The 19,411-nt window shown below is 38.9% G+C and overlaps 1 protein-coding gene across 3 annotated transcripts in view; it reads left to right on the top strand.

The window, feature by feature from the left end:
• Positions 1-19,411, top strand: part of SHOC2 (SHOC2 leucine rich repeat scaffold protein) — a 67,350-nt gene that overhangs the window by 36,107 nt on the left and 11,832 nt on the right. For 2 of the 3 annotated variants that reach the window (XM_040992119.1, XM_040992120.1), the window contains 2 exons: positions 11,910-12,047; positions 18,300-18,430. In XM_040992119.1, the coding sequence (XP_040848053.1) occupies positions 11,910-12,047; positions 18,300-18,430 (269 nt within the window). The remainder of the gene's footprint in view (positions 1-11,909; positions 12,048-18,299; positions 18,431-19,411) is intronic. The other variant, XM_040992121.1, reaches the window with a different exon arrangement.

Below are 19,411 nucleotides of genomic sequence, written 5' to 3'. Positions count from 1 at the left end.
AACCCTGCACCTGCTTGGGAGACCTGGAAGAAGCTCTGGCTTCTAGCTGTGGATTGGCTCACTTGGGGAGTGAACCAGTGAATGGAAGATCTTTCTTTTTCACCTTCTCTCTGTAAATCTGACTTTCCAATAAAAACAAACCTTTAGAATTTTTGTGAAAGGATTTTATATCTCATATCTGTAGTCATCATGAATGTAAAGCTGATTTTTCTTTTCCTTTTACTGTGTTTTATTATGTGAATGCTGGCTTCATATCACGAAATGAGGCAGAATGTTTTCTATAGTCTAGAAGTTTGTGTCAAATTAGTATTTCCACCCTTAGTAGATTTTATTTGTTTTTCAGTATGGATCTATGGTTTTCTTTGTAGACAAGTTTTAAATTACTAAATTCATTACTAAGTTCAGTTATTCAAGAAAATTCTTGAGTTATAGTGGTTTCAATCTATCAAAGCATTTGTTTTATATTAAAATTTTTGTTCATGACTTTTTCATCAAGGTCTTAATGTCAAATGCACACATATGTATATCTAGTCATGTCCCCTTTTTATTCTTGATATTAGTAAATCAGATTTTTTTGAGGGAGTGGGAAAAGTTAGTTTATTTTTGAAAGAGAATTGGATAGGGAAAGAGAAAAGAGGGAAGAGACAGAGAACGTGGAAAAGTGGAACAGCCAGGATTTGAACTGGCACCTGCCTTCCCAGGATGCCAGTGCTCCAGACAGAGGTTTAACTTGCTGTGCTGCATTGGCAGCGCCAGTAATTTGGATTTTTCTTTTGCTTGATCTTTTGGTTTAGAAGTATATTCATGTGATCTTTAAAAAACATACTGTTTATGGGCTGATGCTCTAAACTAAGCATCATAGTAAGCTAAGCCTCTGACTGTGGCACCAGCATATCATATAGTTGCTGGTTTGAGTCCTGGCTTTCCCATTTCCATTCCAGCTCCCTGCTAATGTACCTGGGAGTGTAGTAGAGGGTAGTCCATGTACTTGGGTCCCTGCGCTCACATGGGCAACCCAGATGAAGCTTTCAGACTGGCCCAGTTATGGCTGTTGCAGCCATTTGGGGATTGAACCAGTGAGTGGAAGATCTCTCTCTCCCTCTTACTCTCTGTAACTATGCCTTTTAAATAAATATATAAAAATCTTTTTAGGTAATCTTGCTTACAGGGGCAGGCCAGCACCTGCCTGCATGCATCTGGCACATCCTTCACCCACAGAGGCCTCACCTCTGTTCTGGGGTGACAACAGAGAGTGAAGGCAGAAACCTCCTCCTTGCCCAGGTGCCCACACATGATTAACCTTTTCTTTCATACCAGCCTTAGGCAGGTTGGGTGGTCCCTGGGGACAAATGTCGAAGTGGGCTGACCTGCATTTTCTAGACCATGACTAGGTGTCCACCAGGCATCTGACCAGGGACATCCGACTGTATCTGTGCGTTGTCCATGGAAGAGGCTTGATGGGTGGAGGAGCGCATAAGAAGGTGTTTCCCAGATGTAAGTTTGTTCCTTGGTTCCTGTAGGGAGAAGTTTTCAGGAATTTCCTGAGAGTAAAATCTGAAAACCATATTTTCTTATCTCTGAGTGCAGAAGCTGGAATCCTCCCACCTCCACCCCCTTGATTTCAATCATCTGCTTGGTTCATTTACTTTGCTTGGACTAGAAACTTCTTAAGACCGTTTGTCTTTTTACAATCCTTTGTATAATTTAACTCAGCATGATTTATTGTTTATAGTGCTAATGACAAAAATAATACTGCTGATGATTTCACTGTTTTATGCTTTCTGATTATTTTTTTCCTTTGTTTGTTTTTATTTTTTTTAGAGGTTAGTTTAATTGAAAGTCCTAGTTACAGAGGGGGGATTGGTTTTGATTTTGTTGATTCACTCCCCAGAGGCTGCAGTGGTCAAGGCTGAATGAAGTTGGAGCCAGGAGCTTCATCCAAGTCTTCATGTGGCAGCAGGGTTCAAACCTCTGAGTGTTGAGTTACTGTTGCATCACATTGACCATGTATGTAGATGCTTGTATTTACTGCTGCTAGGACAGATTTCTATACCTAGGCTCGCTCTTTCTTTTTTTCTTTCTTTCTTTTTCTCTTTCTTTCTTTTTTCCTTTGCTGCATCTCATGTTTTAATGTTGTTTTGATGATACTTTATTTTCGCTTGTTGAATTCATTGCTGGCTCATGGATTACATGGTGGCATCATTTTTCCAAAGAGGCTTTTATTTTTCTTTTTTGTCACCCATGTGTTGGTTACTCAGTGGTGTATTTTTCATGTTGCTGTAATTTGTTGTTGTGGCTGTGGCTGTTGTTCTAACTCATACCAGTTGTTGATCTTGTTTCATGGCTCCTCAATTATGGAAATGTATAGTGATGGAGTACTGGGGTCCGCCATATCCAGATGTGAGGGTATAATGCAACATGTATCCTTGCTTCCGGACAGGAGATGGATTCCCAGTGGAACTGTTGGAAATGTGTGAACAATGGGATGCTGGACTATCTGACACTGTCTGTACCAGCAGTGTCGGGGTACACTTAAGTAAGAAACTGATGGAATTATGATTCCTTATGAGGGACTATACCATTGAATAAAATGGGAGTGGATGTTGGAAGGGGTTGAGAATCCCAGTCTGTGTGAAATTGTACCACATAATTCAAAAATTCAAAATATTTTTATTGCAAAATCTGATATATGTATGGAGAGGAGAAGAGACAGAGAGGAAGATCTTCCGTCTGATGATTCACTCCCTAAGTGACTGCAACGGCTGGAGCTGCGCTGATCTGAAGACAGGAACTCTTCCAGGTCTCCCAGGATGGGAAGTGCAGCTGCCAGGATTAGAACTGGCACCTATATGGGATCCTGATGTGCCCAACACAAGGACTTTAGCCACTAGGCCATAGTCTTAAGATACTGTCTTTAATGGTGTAGTCCTTTTGATACTTTCCTGACCCCTCTCCTTGAATTCCAGCCACCAGCACAACCCTGAACCTTGTCTTTGGCATTTTAGATCAATAAGATCTTGGTTTTTACTTTAGGTTTTCCACGGGCAGCCTTGTAAGCAACTTCATGATAAATGAATATCTTGTGTGATTTCTGCATTAGTTATTTGTTATAGTATAATAGCATCCTCTAAAACATAGTTTCTTTGAGACAAATATTTCTTGTTTAATTTTCATGATTCAGAAGCCAAGCACAGGCCAACTAGACCTTCTTTCAGAATTTCTTACAAGGAATTTCTGAGTGGTAGCTACAGCTAGGGTCAGGGTCAGGATGGTATTTGAAGATTCATCAGGGAAAGGATGGCTTATGAAGCTGTCGTTCAGTTTGGGTTTTTATTTGTTTAGAGATTTATTTTATTTCCTTTAAAGGCAGAGCAACAAACAGGCAGATGGAGAAAGATCTAGGAAATGGCTACCATGGCCAGGGATGGGCCTTCCGAAACCAGGAGACGTGAACCCCAAGTAGGTCTCCCACATAATTGGCGGGGACACAGTTGCCTGGGCCATTTTCTGCTGTTTTCTGTAGCTTAACAGATACTGGATTGAAAAGCAGAGATGCTAGTACTTGAACCAGCATTCTGATAGGAAATGACAGTTTTTGTAGGCTGTCGCTTAACTTGTACGCATGCCATAGTGTTGGCTGGGGGATTCACTTCATTGTAAATGCCAGCTTGTTTCATCTGAAGAATCTGTAAAATATTAGCAAGGTGGAAGTCACTTTTTTTTTTTTTAACTTCATTACTGATGAAAGATTTTATCACCTTTTGCCATCTTCTGTTAGTAAGAAGTAAATCACTGGGCCCAGTAAGTAAGTAAATCTTCAGTTTTTTTTTTTTTTTTAAGATTTATTTATTTATTGGATAGTCAGATATACAGAGAGGAGGAGAGACAGAGAGGAAGATCTTTGGTCCGATGATTCACTCCCCAAGTGAGTGCAATGGCTGATGCCATGCAGATCCAAAGCCAGGATCCAGAAACTTCTTCCGGGTCTCCCACGCGGGTGCAGGGTCTCAAAGCTTTGGGCCATCCTCGACTGTTTTCCCAGGCCACAAGCAGGGAGCTGGATGGGAAGTGGGGCTGCCGGGATTAGAACCGGCACCCATATGGGATCCCGGGCGTGCAAGGTGAGGACTTTAGCTGCTAGGCCACAGCACCGGGCCCTCCATTGTTTTTTGATCTCTTTTTACCATGGTTTTTTTTTTTTTGTTTTTTTAAAGAATGTTGTTATTTTTTTTTTATTGGAAAGCCAGATGTGCAGTGAAAAGGAGAAATAGGTCTTCTGTCCACTTGTTTATTCCCCAAGTGCCTGCAATAGCTGGAACTGAGCCGACCTAGAGCCAGGAGCTTGCCTCTTTCACATCTGCCACGCAGGTGCAGGGTTCCAAGGTTAGGCTGCGTTCCTAGGCTACAAGCAGGGAATAGGATGGGAAGCAGGGCAGCTGGGATTAGAACTGGTGCCCATATGAGATCCTGGTGTGTGCAAGGTGAGGATTTAGCCAATAGACTGCCACGCTGGGCCCAGATTTTTTGTTTTTTAAGATTTATTTATTTATTTATTTATTTGAAAGGTAGAGTTGCAGAGAAAGGCGGCATTGGGGGTGGTGAGGATTGGGGCAGAATGCTTTCCATCTACAGTAACTGGGGCTGGATCAGTCCTGAGCCAGGAACTTCATTTGGCTTTCTAATGTGAGTGACAGCGGCCCAAGAACTTGGGTCATCATCTTATGCTTTTCTCACGCCATTAACAGGGGACTGGATTTGAAGAGAAACAGCCAGGACACAAAAAACCAGCATCTCTATATGATGTTCTCTATATGATGCTGGCATTACTCCCCTGTCACAACAGCCCCCACCATGTTGTCTAATTTTTGTATCCTTTAAATCAGGTAGTGTGATGCCTTCATTTTTGTTCTTTTTGCTTATACAAATTTTAGGTTTTTTTTTAGTTCTGTGAAAAATATCATTGAAGTTTCGGTAAAGATCACAGGCAATGTGTAAATTGCTTTATGTGGTGTGTATACGTTATGTTACTGGTTCTTTTCCATGAACATGGCACGTCTTGTCTTTGTGTCTTCAGTTTCTTTGGTTGGTGATTCGTAGTTTTAATTATAGAGAGTTTTCTTCACTCTTTTGGTTAAATTTAATCCTAGACATGTTGCATTTTTGAAAATGGAATTGCTTCCTTGATTTTTTTTTCAGATGATTCATGATTGGTGTTTGAAAACATTATTTTAGCATTGACTTGTATCCTGCCTCTGTTGAATTTGTTACTCTGGTTGTTTATAAATTGGTGGAATCTTGGGGTTTTGAATATATAAAATTGCATTGTCTACAGATAGTGGTGAATTAATTTCCTCCTTTTAGTTTTGATGACTTTTATTTCTTTGTCTTATCTAAGCAGTCTAGCAAGTACTTTTGCTCCTGGTGATTGACAGTGGTGGAAGTAGGCATTTTAGCCTTGTTTCAGATTTTGTATTTTTGAAAAAAAGCCTTCAGTTTTTCCACATTCAGCATGATACAGGTAGTTGGCTTATTATTATTGTGGCTTTTATTGTGTTTCAAATATAGTTAATATGTTCAGAGTTTTTCATCTTTAAGGATTATTGGAAATTTATCAGATGTGTTTTCTGAGTCTTTTGAGATGATTGTATGATTTTTGTTTTCAGCTGTGTTGAAGTGACTTATCACATTTATTTATTTGTGTATGTTAAATCCTTCTTGCATCCCTAGAAGGAATTCTGCTTGAACATTGGGACAAATTTTTGTAATGTGATGTTGGATTTTATTTGTGTTTTATTTTATTGAGGAGATTTGCATCTGTATTCATCCAGGATATTAGTCTGTAGCTTTGTTTTTATTGTTGTTGTGTTCTTGTCTGGTTATAATGTCAGGGTCAGACTGATCTTAGAATAAATTTGGAAGAATTTTTGCCTCTTGTATTTGAAATATTTTTAGAAGGATTTGTATTCTTCTTTATGTGTTTGGTAGAATTCAGTGAAGTCTTCTGGTTCTGAGCTTTTGAGTGGAAGACTTCTTTATTTTGTCTTTTTAATCACCTGGTCAGTCATTCTATCATTTTGTTTTTCTTGCTATTCTATTTCCTCATGATTCAATCTTGGTAGGTTTATATTGCCAATTTGTCCAATTTCTTTAAATTTTTGAACTAATTTTTAGTAATTATGCCTATTAGTCTCTTAACAGTTTTTTGTGTTTCTGGGTCATCTGTGATATTTGTATGCTTTTCTTGATTTTGCATATTTGATTCCTCTTTTTCTTGGTTAGTGTGCTGAAGGGTTGATTTGTTTGCTTACTCTTTCTAAAAACCGGCTATTTATTTACTTTCTGTGTCATTTATTTGTTCTCTGAGTTTTATTAATCCCTTTTGTTGTGTTTGGAGTTAATTTCTTACTCTAGCTCCCCTAGATGTGTTGTGTTATTTATCTCAAATCTATCTGTCTTGACTTTTTGTTTGCTTTTTATTTTTACTTTTCATATTTACATAGTTGATCAGGGTGGGAAGGATTGAGGGTTAGAAGAAAGTGGGTGAGACTATTTTCCCCAAATTTTCTTTTTCTTCCTCCTGTATCTGCGGGAAGGGGGAAGACAAGTGGAGAAGCTTTCCAGCTGCCTCAGTACCTGGAGATAGGGAATGGCTATCCTATCAACCCAGGGTACCCGATGTGGAGCATGCTCTGAGAGTTCTGCTTAAGTGATTTAGATAGTTCTGAAATGCTGTTGATCTTGCCAATTCAAGGATGAGGAAATCCTTCCTAGGTCTATTAGCTGACATAGTCCACCTTAGAGTCTCCATTCACCCAGATATTTACTGTCAATGCTTGGCTGGGGTAGTTGATGAATTTGTTCTGTCCTCCTGTCTCTACTGTTGTACCAGATGTCCTCTGCAGGCCCCAGTGGACTGCCATACTTGAGCATGCAGTCCACTGCTCCTTCTAAGCCACTGAAGAGACCCAGTTCTGACACATGTGCTCTGTGGTCAGTCCACTGATGCTGCAGTTCTCCCCATGGTTGGAGTTTTGGGTCAAGCGATTCAGTTGGGGAGATCACCAAAGAGACCTCATCTGTGTGATCCCAGACCTGATTTTGTGTGTGCTTGACAGTATGGGGTCTGGCTCAATCTGTCACCCACATCAGCCTACTCACCCACTGGTAATTGCAGTTGCTGGGTTTGTTCTGTCTCCGGCCCAGTCTCTTATGTAAAGCAATGGATGTTGTGGCCAAGCCCAACCCAGCCCACTACACACTTGGCCATCACGTACATCAGCGGTAACTGCAGCCTAGTTGGAGCACCCCCAACAGTCCTCACCTAGCCCACCCCCGTCCTGGTTCCTGTGCTTGCCAGTATGTGCAGCAGACTGGTTCGATCTGTTCCACATCTCTTTCAGCTCTTGTGCATGTCAGTGGGCATTGAAATCTAGATTAGTCACAATCGGCCCACTAACCAGCCCACACTCAGGCCTGCGGGTGTCACCACTGCCTGTTCAGCCAGGCCCTTCCCCAGCCCTAATTCTCATGGTCACCAGTGTGTGTTGCAGCCCATGAGAGTTGTGCCCACAGTTTCCCTACTGGTCCCACTCCCAGTCCTGGAGCTTGCACTTTCCAGGTGGATTTGCAGTCTAGCTTGACAGGATTTGCCCCAAGTCCCAGCACTTGCCAGCTGATGCTGCAACAAAGCCCAACCAGCTTACACTTACTTTGACTCTTGCATGCACCAGTGAATACAGTTGGTTAGCCCGGCCTGGTCTTCCCCAATCCCAATTCTCATGATCACCAGTGGAAGCAGTGGCTCATCAGGGAAGCTTCTCAAGGCCTCCCTACTGTGCTCGCACCATTACCACCCTCCTTGCTTGGTCTTACTTGTAGTGGGCACTGTGACCCAGTCTGGCATGACTCGCCTTACCTCAGCATTTGCTGACAGGTGCTATAGCCTGGACCGGCCCAGCCCAAACTAGCCTGTCCTGCACTGTGTCCTGGTTCTCAGATCTGCCAGAGGGTAATGTGAACTGGCCCAGCCTCGCCTGTTCCTAAACTGAGCCCCAAGTATGCCAACGGGCACTGTAATTTGGCCTGGTCTGGGCTTCTTTCTGCCTTGAACTTGACCAATCTGCCTACACTTCCGGTTCTTACTGTTGACTGTTATAGCCCAGCCACAGCTCTTGCATGGTTCAGTAGGAGCTAAGACCTAGCCCAGCTTTTCCTATACCTACCCTGGCTCTCATGAGCACCAATGGGTGCTGGAGTCCAGCCCAGTCTGGTATGTCCCAGATCATGTCCACACCCATGCCGAGGGACATTGCAGCCATGCCCATCCCAGATCACTGCCCCATTCTGGCTCTTGCACTCACCAGTGGGAACTACGACCCAGGCAGGGTATCCCCTTAACTCCCCAACCAGGCCTGTTTCCAGCACAGATCTTTGTGTGTGCCAGTGGTTGCTTTGACACAGCTGGGCATAGCCCATCCTGCATCTTGACCTTTGCCGTTGAATGATGCAGGCTGGCCTGCCCCCAGTTCAAATTCTGGTTCATGTAAAACAGTAAGTGCAGTAGCCTAACCCAGCATGGTCTGTACTCCAGCCTGGCTTCTGCATATGCCAGTGGGCTAAGGTTTGGTCCAACCCTGCCTGATCCGTCCGTCTCCAGTTCCAGTCCATGCACTTGTCAGTAGGAGGAGCTACCTTGCCCAGCCTGATCAACACCCAGGCCTGAATCACATGTTCACATGCTCAAATGGTGCAAACATTAATTGCTATAAACTTGGGCTTAAAGTACTCCTTTTGCTGTATCTCATATTTTTAAATATTTTGTGTTTCCATTTCATTTGCTTTTTACGTCTTCTCATTTATTCCTTAGTTCATTGATTATTGATTATTTAAATCCATGTGTTTGTATAATTTCTGGTTTGCTTTATTGATTTTACAGTTTTATCAGAATATAGTTGGTATGGTTTCTGTTCTAAAATTGTTGAGACTTGTTTATCATGTTCTCTTTGAAAATATTCTTTGTAGTGTTGATTATTTATTCTGCAACTGTTCAATGCAAAGTTCTGTAGGTTTCTGCTAGTTATAGTTGATTTACTATTTTTTTGTTGATCTTGTATGTGGCTGGTCTATGTATTTCTGAAAGTGAGGTGCTGGTTTTCTGTTGTCTATAGATTAATTAAGATTTGCTTTTGGTATCTGCATGCTACATATTAGGTGCACCTGTATGTATAGTTATTCTTGCTGGATTGAGCCCTTGGTTAATGTATAATGACCTTCCTGGTGTCTGTCTGTCTCTCTTTCTCTCTCTTTTTTTTTCTTTTGATTTGAAATCTATTTCATTTGATACAAATTTGGCTACTCCTGCTTTATTTTGGAATTGTTTACAATTTGTATGAATTCTAGGCATTTGATACATTTCCAGTGAAGCTGAATGGGTTTGGGATATCCTTTGGAGGGAACTTCCAAAATTATAAATACTTTTTAATTTAATGCCTGTGATATTATAATAGCTTTCCATTTGGTTTTGATAATTTATAATTTTTAAGTTTTTACTCTGTATTTTCTAAGTTTTAGACAATGTTGAATTAATGATTTATTGTTATGAAGCTTGTGAATGTTCTAATTAAGGACTGTATCCATACACCCTGATTTCATTGATAACATTTATAATATATGTCTACCCTCTGCTAGAGAGTTGTCAATATTAGCGATTTTCCCCCGTAAAAAATCGGATTTTTTACATTAAATTTTCTTATTTTTCCATGATTTTGATTTTTTAAATCTGTGGTTTTAGAGTTCGTAAAACCTTCCTCCTTTCCTGAGATTGGGACTTCAGTTACTGTTAGAAAATGTCCTTTTATAACGTAAAAACTTAGTGAATTTTAACACTGATTTAGCTGTAACTTTGAAATTTGAGTAATAAAACTTATCTTTTAAACCATTTCTAAGTGTTGAGTTCTGTGATGTTAAGTATATTCCATATTGTTGTACAACTCTTACCACTGTCCCTCTCCAGAACTTTATCATTTGAAGCTGAAACTCCATAACCATTAGGGAAAAATTCTCTTTTCCCCTCTTCTGAACAGTTTGGTAACTGATGCTTTACTTTTTAAAATATATATATAAATTTGACCAATGATATCTCATGTAAGAATAAGTAATGAATTATTATTTTGAATGTAGTTTATTTACTTTGGCATAATGTCTTCAGGGTTCATCCATTTTTAACAAATGTCATGATTTTATCCCTTCTTAGGATTATATAATATTATATCATACACTTAACACAGTTTCTCAGTTCATTGATGAACCTTTGTTGTTTGTTTCAATCTTTTATGTATTGTGAATAATACTGTTACAGCCTGGTGTACATATCTCTTTCAGTGCCTGTTTTCAATTCTTTCGATTGAAGGAAAATTGACAGGTTATATGGTAGTATGCGTTTAATTTTTTGAAGAGTCACTGTACTGTTATCCACAGCAGGTGCACTGTGACATTCACACTGGACATGTCTGGTGGTTTCAGTTTCTTCACATTCTTGCCAGCAAATGTAGTTTTCTTTTGATAGTTCTCATTTCAGTTTGCGTTTCCCTAATGATTAGTTATTGGAATTTGTTTATTGGAATTTATAAATATTTGGCCAAATGTTTATTCAAGTTTTTCCCTTATTTTTAAATTGGCTTCCTTCCATATTTGATAGTTTTTTTAGTTATAGAAATTCTTTATGCATTTTGGATATTAATCCCTTAATATGCATGTAAATGCCTTCTCCTATTCTGTGGGTTGTCTTTTTACTTTCTTGATAGTATTGATCGATGTACAGAAGTTTTGAATTTTGTTGAAATTCAGTTTATTTTTTTTTTTTGGGTATGTTATAAACAGTCATTTGTCTTACTCATTCAGAATCTCCAAACTCAATCTTAAAAAAAAAAAAAAAAAAGAAAAATCACAGGAGGACCAATATACCTCTTATAAATAAGTTTGAGTTAAAATGGGCAGGAGAAAATATCTTATTTTCTCTTTTACAGAGCTGCCATATTGACAGTCTTCATTAAATGAATTTCAATATATACATTTATGTAATACCAGAATATGCCTCTTTGAAAATATATATGTATATTTTATTTTTCAAAACACACACACACCCTACATACATTTTCTAGTCCTGGTTCACTCCCCAAATGGGTATAATGTGGCTAGAACTAGGTGGGCCAAAGTCAGAACTCGGGAGCTTCATCTGAGTAGCCTGTGTGGGTGGGGACCCAAGCATCTGGGCCATCTTCCGCTGCTGTCTGAAGCCTAGCAGCAGGGGGCTGGTTCAGAAGTGGAACAGCCATCACTGGAGCCAGTGCCTAAGCCAAGCCTGAATCGTGTCCTGCCATTGTGCTGGGTTACAGAAGCAGAAATATTTTAAGGTATAAAGTAACTTTCAAGGTAAGTTCAAAATAGATAAAATAATTGTACTGGACTTGGTTAAAAATGGAATCTTCTGTAATGTTGAAATATGTAAACATTTGTGGTGAATGGGTTTCTTAAATCACCTCAACAGATGATTTTTTACAAAGCAAGTTGTAAGCTGGAGCCAGGAGTCAGTGCCAGGTGTGGGACTTAGGCATGCATCTTAACTACTAAACACCTGCACCGACGGGCAGTGTTTTAATTTAATCAGTGTGATTTCGAAAGAAGTTTCACATCTTCTGAGTTTAACCTTTTTTTAGTAAGAAAAGATCATTGTCAGGTATTTTTTTCTTGATAATGCAAGTGTTCATTAAATAATTGTTATTTTCAGATAAAAGTTGCTCATCTAGTAACCTGCTTCCATTTGGACATTGTAAAATTTATTCTTTGGCTTAATGGAGTTATCTGATATATTCTTGAATAATGCTTACTAGTTTGTTTTGGTCAATTTTTAGGTGAATTATGTAACCTCATAACCCTGGATGTAGCCCACAATCAACTTGAACACCTTCCAAAGGAGATTGGAAACTGCACGCAAATAACCAACCTGGACTTGCAGCACAATGAGCTGCTAGACCTCCCAGATACTATAGGTATGCGGGGTTAAGGTTGTCTTGATAGCTGTTTGTAGCCACCTGGATATTGAAAGAACTATTGTTTTATTTCTTTGGGGAGAAAAAACATGGAGGTTAAAATTCAAGACTGTCAAGCAATAAAACTTCTAAGATAATATTTCAAAAATTACTTTTAATTTCTCAAGAAAGCAAATATTAGAAAATGAACATTTACTGGAATCATAAAGAATACAGAATTTAGAGTATATGTGTATATTTTATTAAAATTAAACTTCAAGGTGAGTGTTTTTTTTTAAATTTGTTTCAGAATATTGTTGCATGCTATTATATTGTGAATCTGCTGAAATAGCTTACATGGAAAAAAATAAAACTTTTTTTTCAATCATTTTTTTTTTTTTACTTTTTAAACCTAAATATTGTTTAGTTTTAAAACAATATTTAGGTTTAAAAAGTTTTTTTTTTTTTAAAGATTTATTTTTATTATTTTTTCATTGGAAAGGCGGATATACAGAGAGGAGAGACAGAGAGGAAGAGCTTCCGTCCGATGATTCACTCCCCAAGTGAGCGTAACGGGCCGATACTATGCCGATCCGAAGCCAGGAGCCTCTTCCGGGTCTCCCACGCGGGTGCAGGTTCCCAAAGCTTTGGGCCGTCCTCGACTGCTTTCCCAGGCCACAGGCAGGGAGCTGGAAGGGAAGCGGGGCTGCCGGGATAGAACCAGCGCCCATATGGGATCCCGGGCGTGCAAGGCGAGGACCTTTAACCACTTGCGCCACCGCTCCGGGCCCTAGGTTTAAAAAGTTAAAAAAAATTTATTTGAGAAGATAAGAAAAATTTTAAATTCAGAATGTGTTTTGAAGACTTCACCAAACTTCAAACAGTTGAATTGAGCTAACCATGATATGTTTTAGGTTTGTAGTCTTGTTTACTTTTCATTTCTTACAATGAATTTTCAGTTGTTTTTGTTGCGAAAGGATACTAATATGTTTAGAAAAAGTGTATCTGCTTTCTGTAGTTTAAATAAATAATATTACAGTGATATTGTGAAACATGAGGCCTCTGCTGAATTTATCTTTCTCTGGAAAGTGTTTGATTTGCTTCTCCTGGTACCTGAGAGGACAACCTTAATCCATTACTCTTCAAGACTTCAGAGTTTTTGGTCCTTTAGATGAATCAAAACCTTGTTACAGAACAGTTACAGGACTATTTTTTGTTTTCAGTTTACCACTGTTAGTGGGGTCGGGTTCTGTAGGGTCCTAATTGATAATGATTATTGCAGTTCCTAAGTTTTGACTCTTGCCAGAAACCTGCCTTAGCATCTCATGTGAGTCTTGCAGTTAGGTGAGCTCGCCTAGGATGGCACTCTCTTGTATTGTGCTTGTTTCTGGCTTGTAGTCTGGTATTTCATTATGATGTTGTTCTCTGCGTTTTGTTTTGGATGATATTTTGGGGTTTTTGCTTTTTTTTCTCATAGAGATGAAAGGGACATTGGCAAGGAGACAGAACATGCTGCTACTACTTGTTTATTCCGCAAATGCCTGTAGTTATCAGTGCTGGGCTGTGGCCAAAGCAGAGACCTTCTGAACTCAACCCGAGTCTCCGTAGGCCATTGTCACTGCCTTCTAGAGTCTGTGTTAGTCGGGAGCTGGAGAAAAGGAGCCCGCACTGGGGACTGAACCTTGTTCTCCAACATGAGACATGGACGTTTTAAACTACTCGGTTAAATGCTACACCTGTTTTTTGGTCGGGTGGCAGAGTGTTTTAACTAGTTGTGTGCCAACATCAGTTTTGTTTTTTTTTTTTTTTTAATAATAAGTATTTGTTTATCGGAAAGAGTTAGGCAAAGGAAAAATCCTTTCACCTGCTGGTTCTCTTCTTAAATACCTGTGACGTCTGGATCTGAGCCAGGCCACAAGTAGGAGCTTTATCCAGGTGGCCTGTGTGAGTTGCAGGGCCCCAAGCTCTTGAGCCATTCTCACTGCTTTCCCAGATGCATTAGTAGGGAGCTGAGTCAGAGAGGGAATAGCCGGAGTCAAATTGACACTAAAGGGATTGATAATGTCATAGCAGCTGGCTTAACCCACTGCACTACAATGCCTCCGTCACCACCTGCCCCTTTTCAAATTGAGGGTTTGTGTTAATCTGTTATTACTTGAAACAGAAAATTTGAATAAGCTGTGTTAACATTATATGAGACATCTACTACCTATAGTAAAGCAGACTGAAATTGGCTCTAGACCTAACCATTAGAATCCTTGTCCGGCTGATTCTTGGTCCCATTGATCCTGTTATTATTATTTGTAAAGCAACAGAGAAAGTAATTTAGTTTACTGGTTTATGATTTAGGTACATCTTGGATTGACAGGATTGCCTGCAACACATAATCATTCTGTAACATCTGTAGTGAATATTCTATCAAATTTCCTATACAAATAAAATCAGATTTGTGGCCAAAGGTAATAGGGAATGAATACAGATATATTTTTTCTGTCTTTAAAATTCTTGCATAAGTCTGATACAAAAAGAAAATGAGGAATAAAATGCAGTTTTAGGTGTAGTTTTTGTTGAATAAAATTATAAAGCAAAAGTGTACTAAAACAGATTGTTTATTTTATTTTATTGTAAAGTCACATATACAGAGAGGTGGAGAGACAGAAAGATCTTCCATCCACTGATTGATTTCCCAAGTGGCTGCAATGGCTGGAGCTGAACTGAGCTGAAGCCAGCAGCCAGGAGCCTCTTCTGGGTCTCCCATGTGGGTGCACGGTCCCAAGTCATTGGGCCATCCTTGACTGCTTTCCCAGGCCACATGGAAGGAGATGGATGGAAAGCTGGACTGCTGGGCTTAGAACCGGCTACCATATGGGATCCTGGTGTGTACAAGGCAATGACTTTAGCCACTAGGGTATGCAGTTAGAGGCATGCATTTGCTAAAGCAGTTAAGACACTTCTTGGGAGACACACTCCATATTGGAGTGCTCCTGCCAATGTGCACACTGGGGAGACAGCAGGTGCACGGCAGCAGTATTTGGGTTTGCATTCCTGTGGTCCACATGGCATACCCATGGGCTTTTGAGGAAGGATTGAGCCAGGGAATGGAAGATCTTCATCTCTCTTCCTTTCAGATAAATAAAAATATGTAACTTTTGAAAGGGGAGATATAATTAAAGTGCTGAAAAATAATTGTAACAGAGAAGGCATAGACATTCGGTGATAAAATTTCCTGGAAGGTAGGAGGAGGCTGCTTTATTTTCAAAGCCTCTGACAAAAGAGCTGCTTGTCCATATTTTCTTCTGGCTTTCATAATTTTGTATCTCTCTCTTTTAGAAGAAATTCCTTAAGTATGGTTATTCATATGAAAGCATTTTACTTCTTTATTAATCTCAGAGTTAAGATTTTAACTTTAATGTGTCTGTAGGAATATGGTATTGTTGACATATTCCCATCTTCAGGCCTGTTGTGTGACTTCACTGCTTTTAGATCCTTGGGTTCTTGTTCAGAGGTAACATTCTGAATTAGCCTAAAGATACTGGTTTTATTTGCTAAGATTGAAAGCATTTAATTTTTAAATTTATAGCCAGTTTAAATTTACCACACACTTGAAACATAACCATATTAGAAGGTAAGCTATAAAAATGGAGAATAGAACAATTGAGTCACTGTTAAGCACATAAAAAAATTAAGCGTGTGAAAGCTAAATATGCCAGTTATTGGGTGTCATCAGCCTACATTTATACGCAGAAGGTCAGCAACAGTTTTGCTGTTGCTGTTGTTGTGACTCTTTTTTTCTTTTCCTTTTTTCCTTAGCTGCCATGGCTCAACATTAAAGCAAGCTGTGTCTTGATTCTAGGTTTACTGTTTAGGTTGTGGTTAAAACCACTCATTTACAGAGGTTAGAGTTGAAATCACTGCAGAGGCTGAATCACAGTAAATGCCAGACTGCTAAAGTCAAAGGTTTCTCTCTCCTTCCCTAGAATGGGAGAGTTTTGATGTTTCATACTTCATTTTTTAAACTTCATATTTAGTGAGAGTAATGGAGTTTGGCAAATGTGGATTTTTTTTTCTTTGAAACATGCCTTATTCTCAAGTAAGTGTGATAGGCCTTTGAAAATACAGATTTTTGGTCTGGCATAATGACTCAGTGGCTAAATCATCACCTTGCATGTGCTGGGATCCCATATGGGCAGCTACTCTACTTCCCATCCACCTCCCTGCTTGTGGCCTGGGAAAGCAGTAGGAGATGGTCCAAAGCCTTGGGACCCTGCACCCACATGAGAGACCCTGAGGAAGCTCCTGGCTCCTGGCTCCTGCCTTTGGATCAGCTCAAATCTTGTGGAATCATTTGGGGAGTGAACTAGCAGATGGAAGATCTTTCTCTCTCTATCCCCTTCTCTTTGTAATCTGCCTTTGCAATAATAATAAATAAACTGTAAGAAAAAAAATATGGATTTTTTTCCCATCAGAATCACGTGTTCTGACAGATCATACTTTTTTCATTCCACTTAAAGTTAAAAGTACCATTTTGTGTAAATTATCACTGATTTTATTGTGTTTTATGATTTTTAAATTCTAGACATATGTCCTGAATTTTGGTAAAAACTCGTTTGTTTATTTGAAAAGCAGAGTGTCAGAGAGAGGAGAGAGCAATCCTCTCCGCTGTTGGTTCATTCTCTAAATGGCCACAGCATCCAGAACACAGAAGCTGGGAGGAAGGAGCTCCGTTCTGGTCTGCCACAAGGGTGGCAGGGCCCAGGTTAGCTGCCACTGTTTGCTCAGGTCAGGGCAGCCAGGACTAGAATTGGTGCCCATGTGGGATGTCAGCATCACCATTGGTGGCTTAACTCACTATACCACACTGGTTACTCTATTCTGATTTTTTAAAAATAAGAAACCTAGGAGTAATTTGATTCTGAGAGAAAATTACCTTTAATTTGAGACGTCTCTCAGTTTTGCTCAGTATCATAAGAATTTTGCTTTTGTTTTCCTATTGGAAAACACACAAAATATGCTTTATCAGTTCCACAGCTGATTCCTTCAGCAAGAGCAAATATGCAGACTGGGAGGCACATGGCTGCCCCCCAATCTCTCCCTAAGGATATCAAGGGTAGGTTATGCTTTAGGCTAGAGTGCTTCCCCTGAGGATTGTAGTAATGTTGCGTCAAAAAGAAAATTAATCATGCAGCAGCTTTCTGAAAAATGATCAGAACAAAAGGGAAGAATAGACACTAGAAGGCTGCCAGAAATTGAAAGGTCTTGAATTATTTGTCCCCAAAAACTTGGGTGTCACAACATCCACTTTCATAATTTCTAGAACTGAAAATACTTTTTAGAAGTAAAGTGTACTTCCCATTTGGGAATGCCAGAAAAGAGATTGAAGTCAGAAAAGAGATTAATCAGCCTTGATGAAGAAATACATTGAATTGGATTCTAGTCATTGTTACTTGGTTTTATATCATGAGAGAACTAGTTTTTTGAATGGATATTATACTATTTGTAACCTAACAAATAATGTTTAGTTTCCATTATTTTGGGGAAATTTTTTATTATTAGGTCAGTTTTTCAGATGCATTTTTTGAATGTTTTTAAGATAACAAAAAATCATCATACTTTTCTATTCTCACAGAATATTCCCCATTTTAGGAAGTTTCTCCTCCAAAATCATGTATCTTTTCAATATAGATTGGGTCTCCTTTATCCAAGATACTTGAGGCTGGAGTGTTTTAGACGTGTGATTTTATATTAGTTCTAGATTATTTGCATAGACCTCTTTGGTTGAGCATCTCTAATCTGGAAGTCTGAAATTTGGAATCTTCTGAGTGCGATAGGTGCTCAAAAAGCTTTAGATTTTGTATTATTTTGGTTTTGACCTTTCAGATTATGGATGTTTGACAATTTGTTACATGTTAAATTGTCACTACTTAAATCAGAAGGGGCAGTAAAGGCCTCAAATACACACTAGTGCAACGCAAGTTAATTAAGCCTTATTTAAAGATTGATTTGCCAGACTATGCCTGTACTTTCTGATAGTTCATCTAAAACTTAACTTCAACTGTGTATTTCATTTGTCTTCAAAGATCAGTGAACACAAAAGTGGTTTCAGTGTCCTGATTCATAGTATCATGTGTGGTCCCCTGGTACCATGAGCCAAGGAACTTGTTGAAGTAGTCCTTCAAAGTAATTGTAAATATGCAATAGATAGCTGTTATTGTAACAGGTATGTGAGATTTTCTAAAAAATAACTTACCTCCTGCCCCTTTTTTTTGTTTACAGGAAACTTGTCCAGTTTAAGTCGTCTTGGTCTAAGATATAATAGACTATCAGCAATACCAAGGTCATTAGCAAAATGCAGTGCACTGGAAGAATTAAATTTAGAAAACAATAACATTTCTACGTTACCAGAGGTAAGAAGTAGATTAGTGAAAACAAAAACTTAAGATAAGTTTGCAAGAAAGTAGTAAATCTTTACAACTGGCTTGAAGGAGTTGACGACTGAGATTATCTAAAAACTGAAGGATCTTGTATAGCTGGCATGAAGGTAGAAACTGAAGGAAGATAATGTGGAGGTAAAGGAGAAAGCTAGGATAAAATCAGTGTGCTGTACTCCCTTATAGCCCATACAAAAATTTCTTATTTTGGGAACTTGCAGTAAAATCTGTATAGCTGGTTGTAAAACTCACTGCCCAGTTCAGTTATAAGAAGGCAAAGAAAAAAAAATGCTAAGAATGCACTGTGTATTATTATGATTACAGCTGTGACCTGCATTATTACTGCTTATGCAATGATATTAAAGGCCATTTGGGTTGTAACAGTCACCAGAATCTGTCATTTTTGACACATTATGTTTAAGCTTTGCTGGTTCTGTTAGAAATAACTTTGGGATTAATTGACTAAGACAATACTTTTCTTAAAATTGCCTTTCTCAACATTATTATTTGCTGTTGGCTTTCATTTTTCTGCTTGCTATACTCAATAATATTGCTTCTAGTATTCCAACAACAAACACAGTGAGATTTTAGGCTTATTGATTAATTGAGCTTTGCAAAATATTTTTCTATAACAAGTAAAAATGTCATATTATTATGGCTGCTACTTTGAGTATTGCTAGTGTTTTTCTAGTGCATGTGTGTGAATGTGAATGTTTGAATTAAGGAGGAAAGGTTCTTTGGATAAATGTAATATTAAGGCTTTTAGCAATTTTGTTACAAAATGAAATTCAGTTGATTTGTTCCTAAGGGAGACAAAGTAACACCTGCTAACTTAACTCCCTTCAGTTTGAGTGCTGGTGTTTTTACCAAATGGGCTGGTCAGGATATAAAGATGGGTGAATATCCCGAGACTGTGCTTTCTAGACTGGAACTGTTTACTAAGACTATTATTGCAGT

The sequence above is a fragment of the Ochotona curzoniae genome, unplaced genomic scaffold (assembly GCF_017591425.1).
Source record: "Ochotona curzoniae isolate NIBS_2020 unplaced genomic scaffold, NIBS_Ocur_1.0 contig_66, whole genome shotgun sequence".
Classification (NCBI taxonomy): Eukaryota; Metazoa; Chordata; class Mammalia; order Lagomorpha; family Ochotonidae; genus Ochotona; species Ochotona curzoniae.
This window is presented reverse-complemented; position numbering and strand designations above follow the sequence as displayed.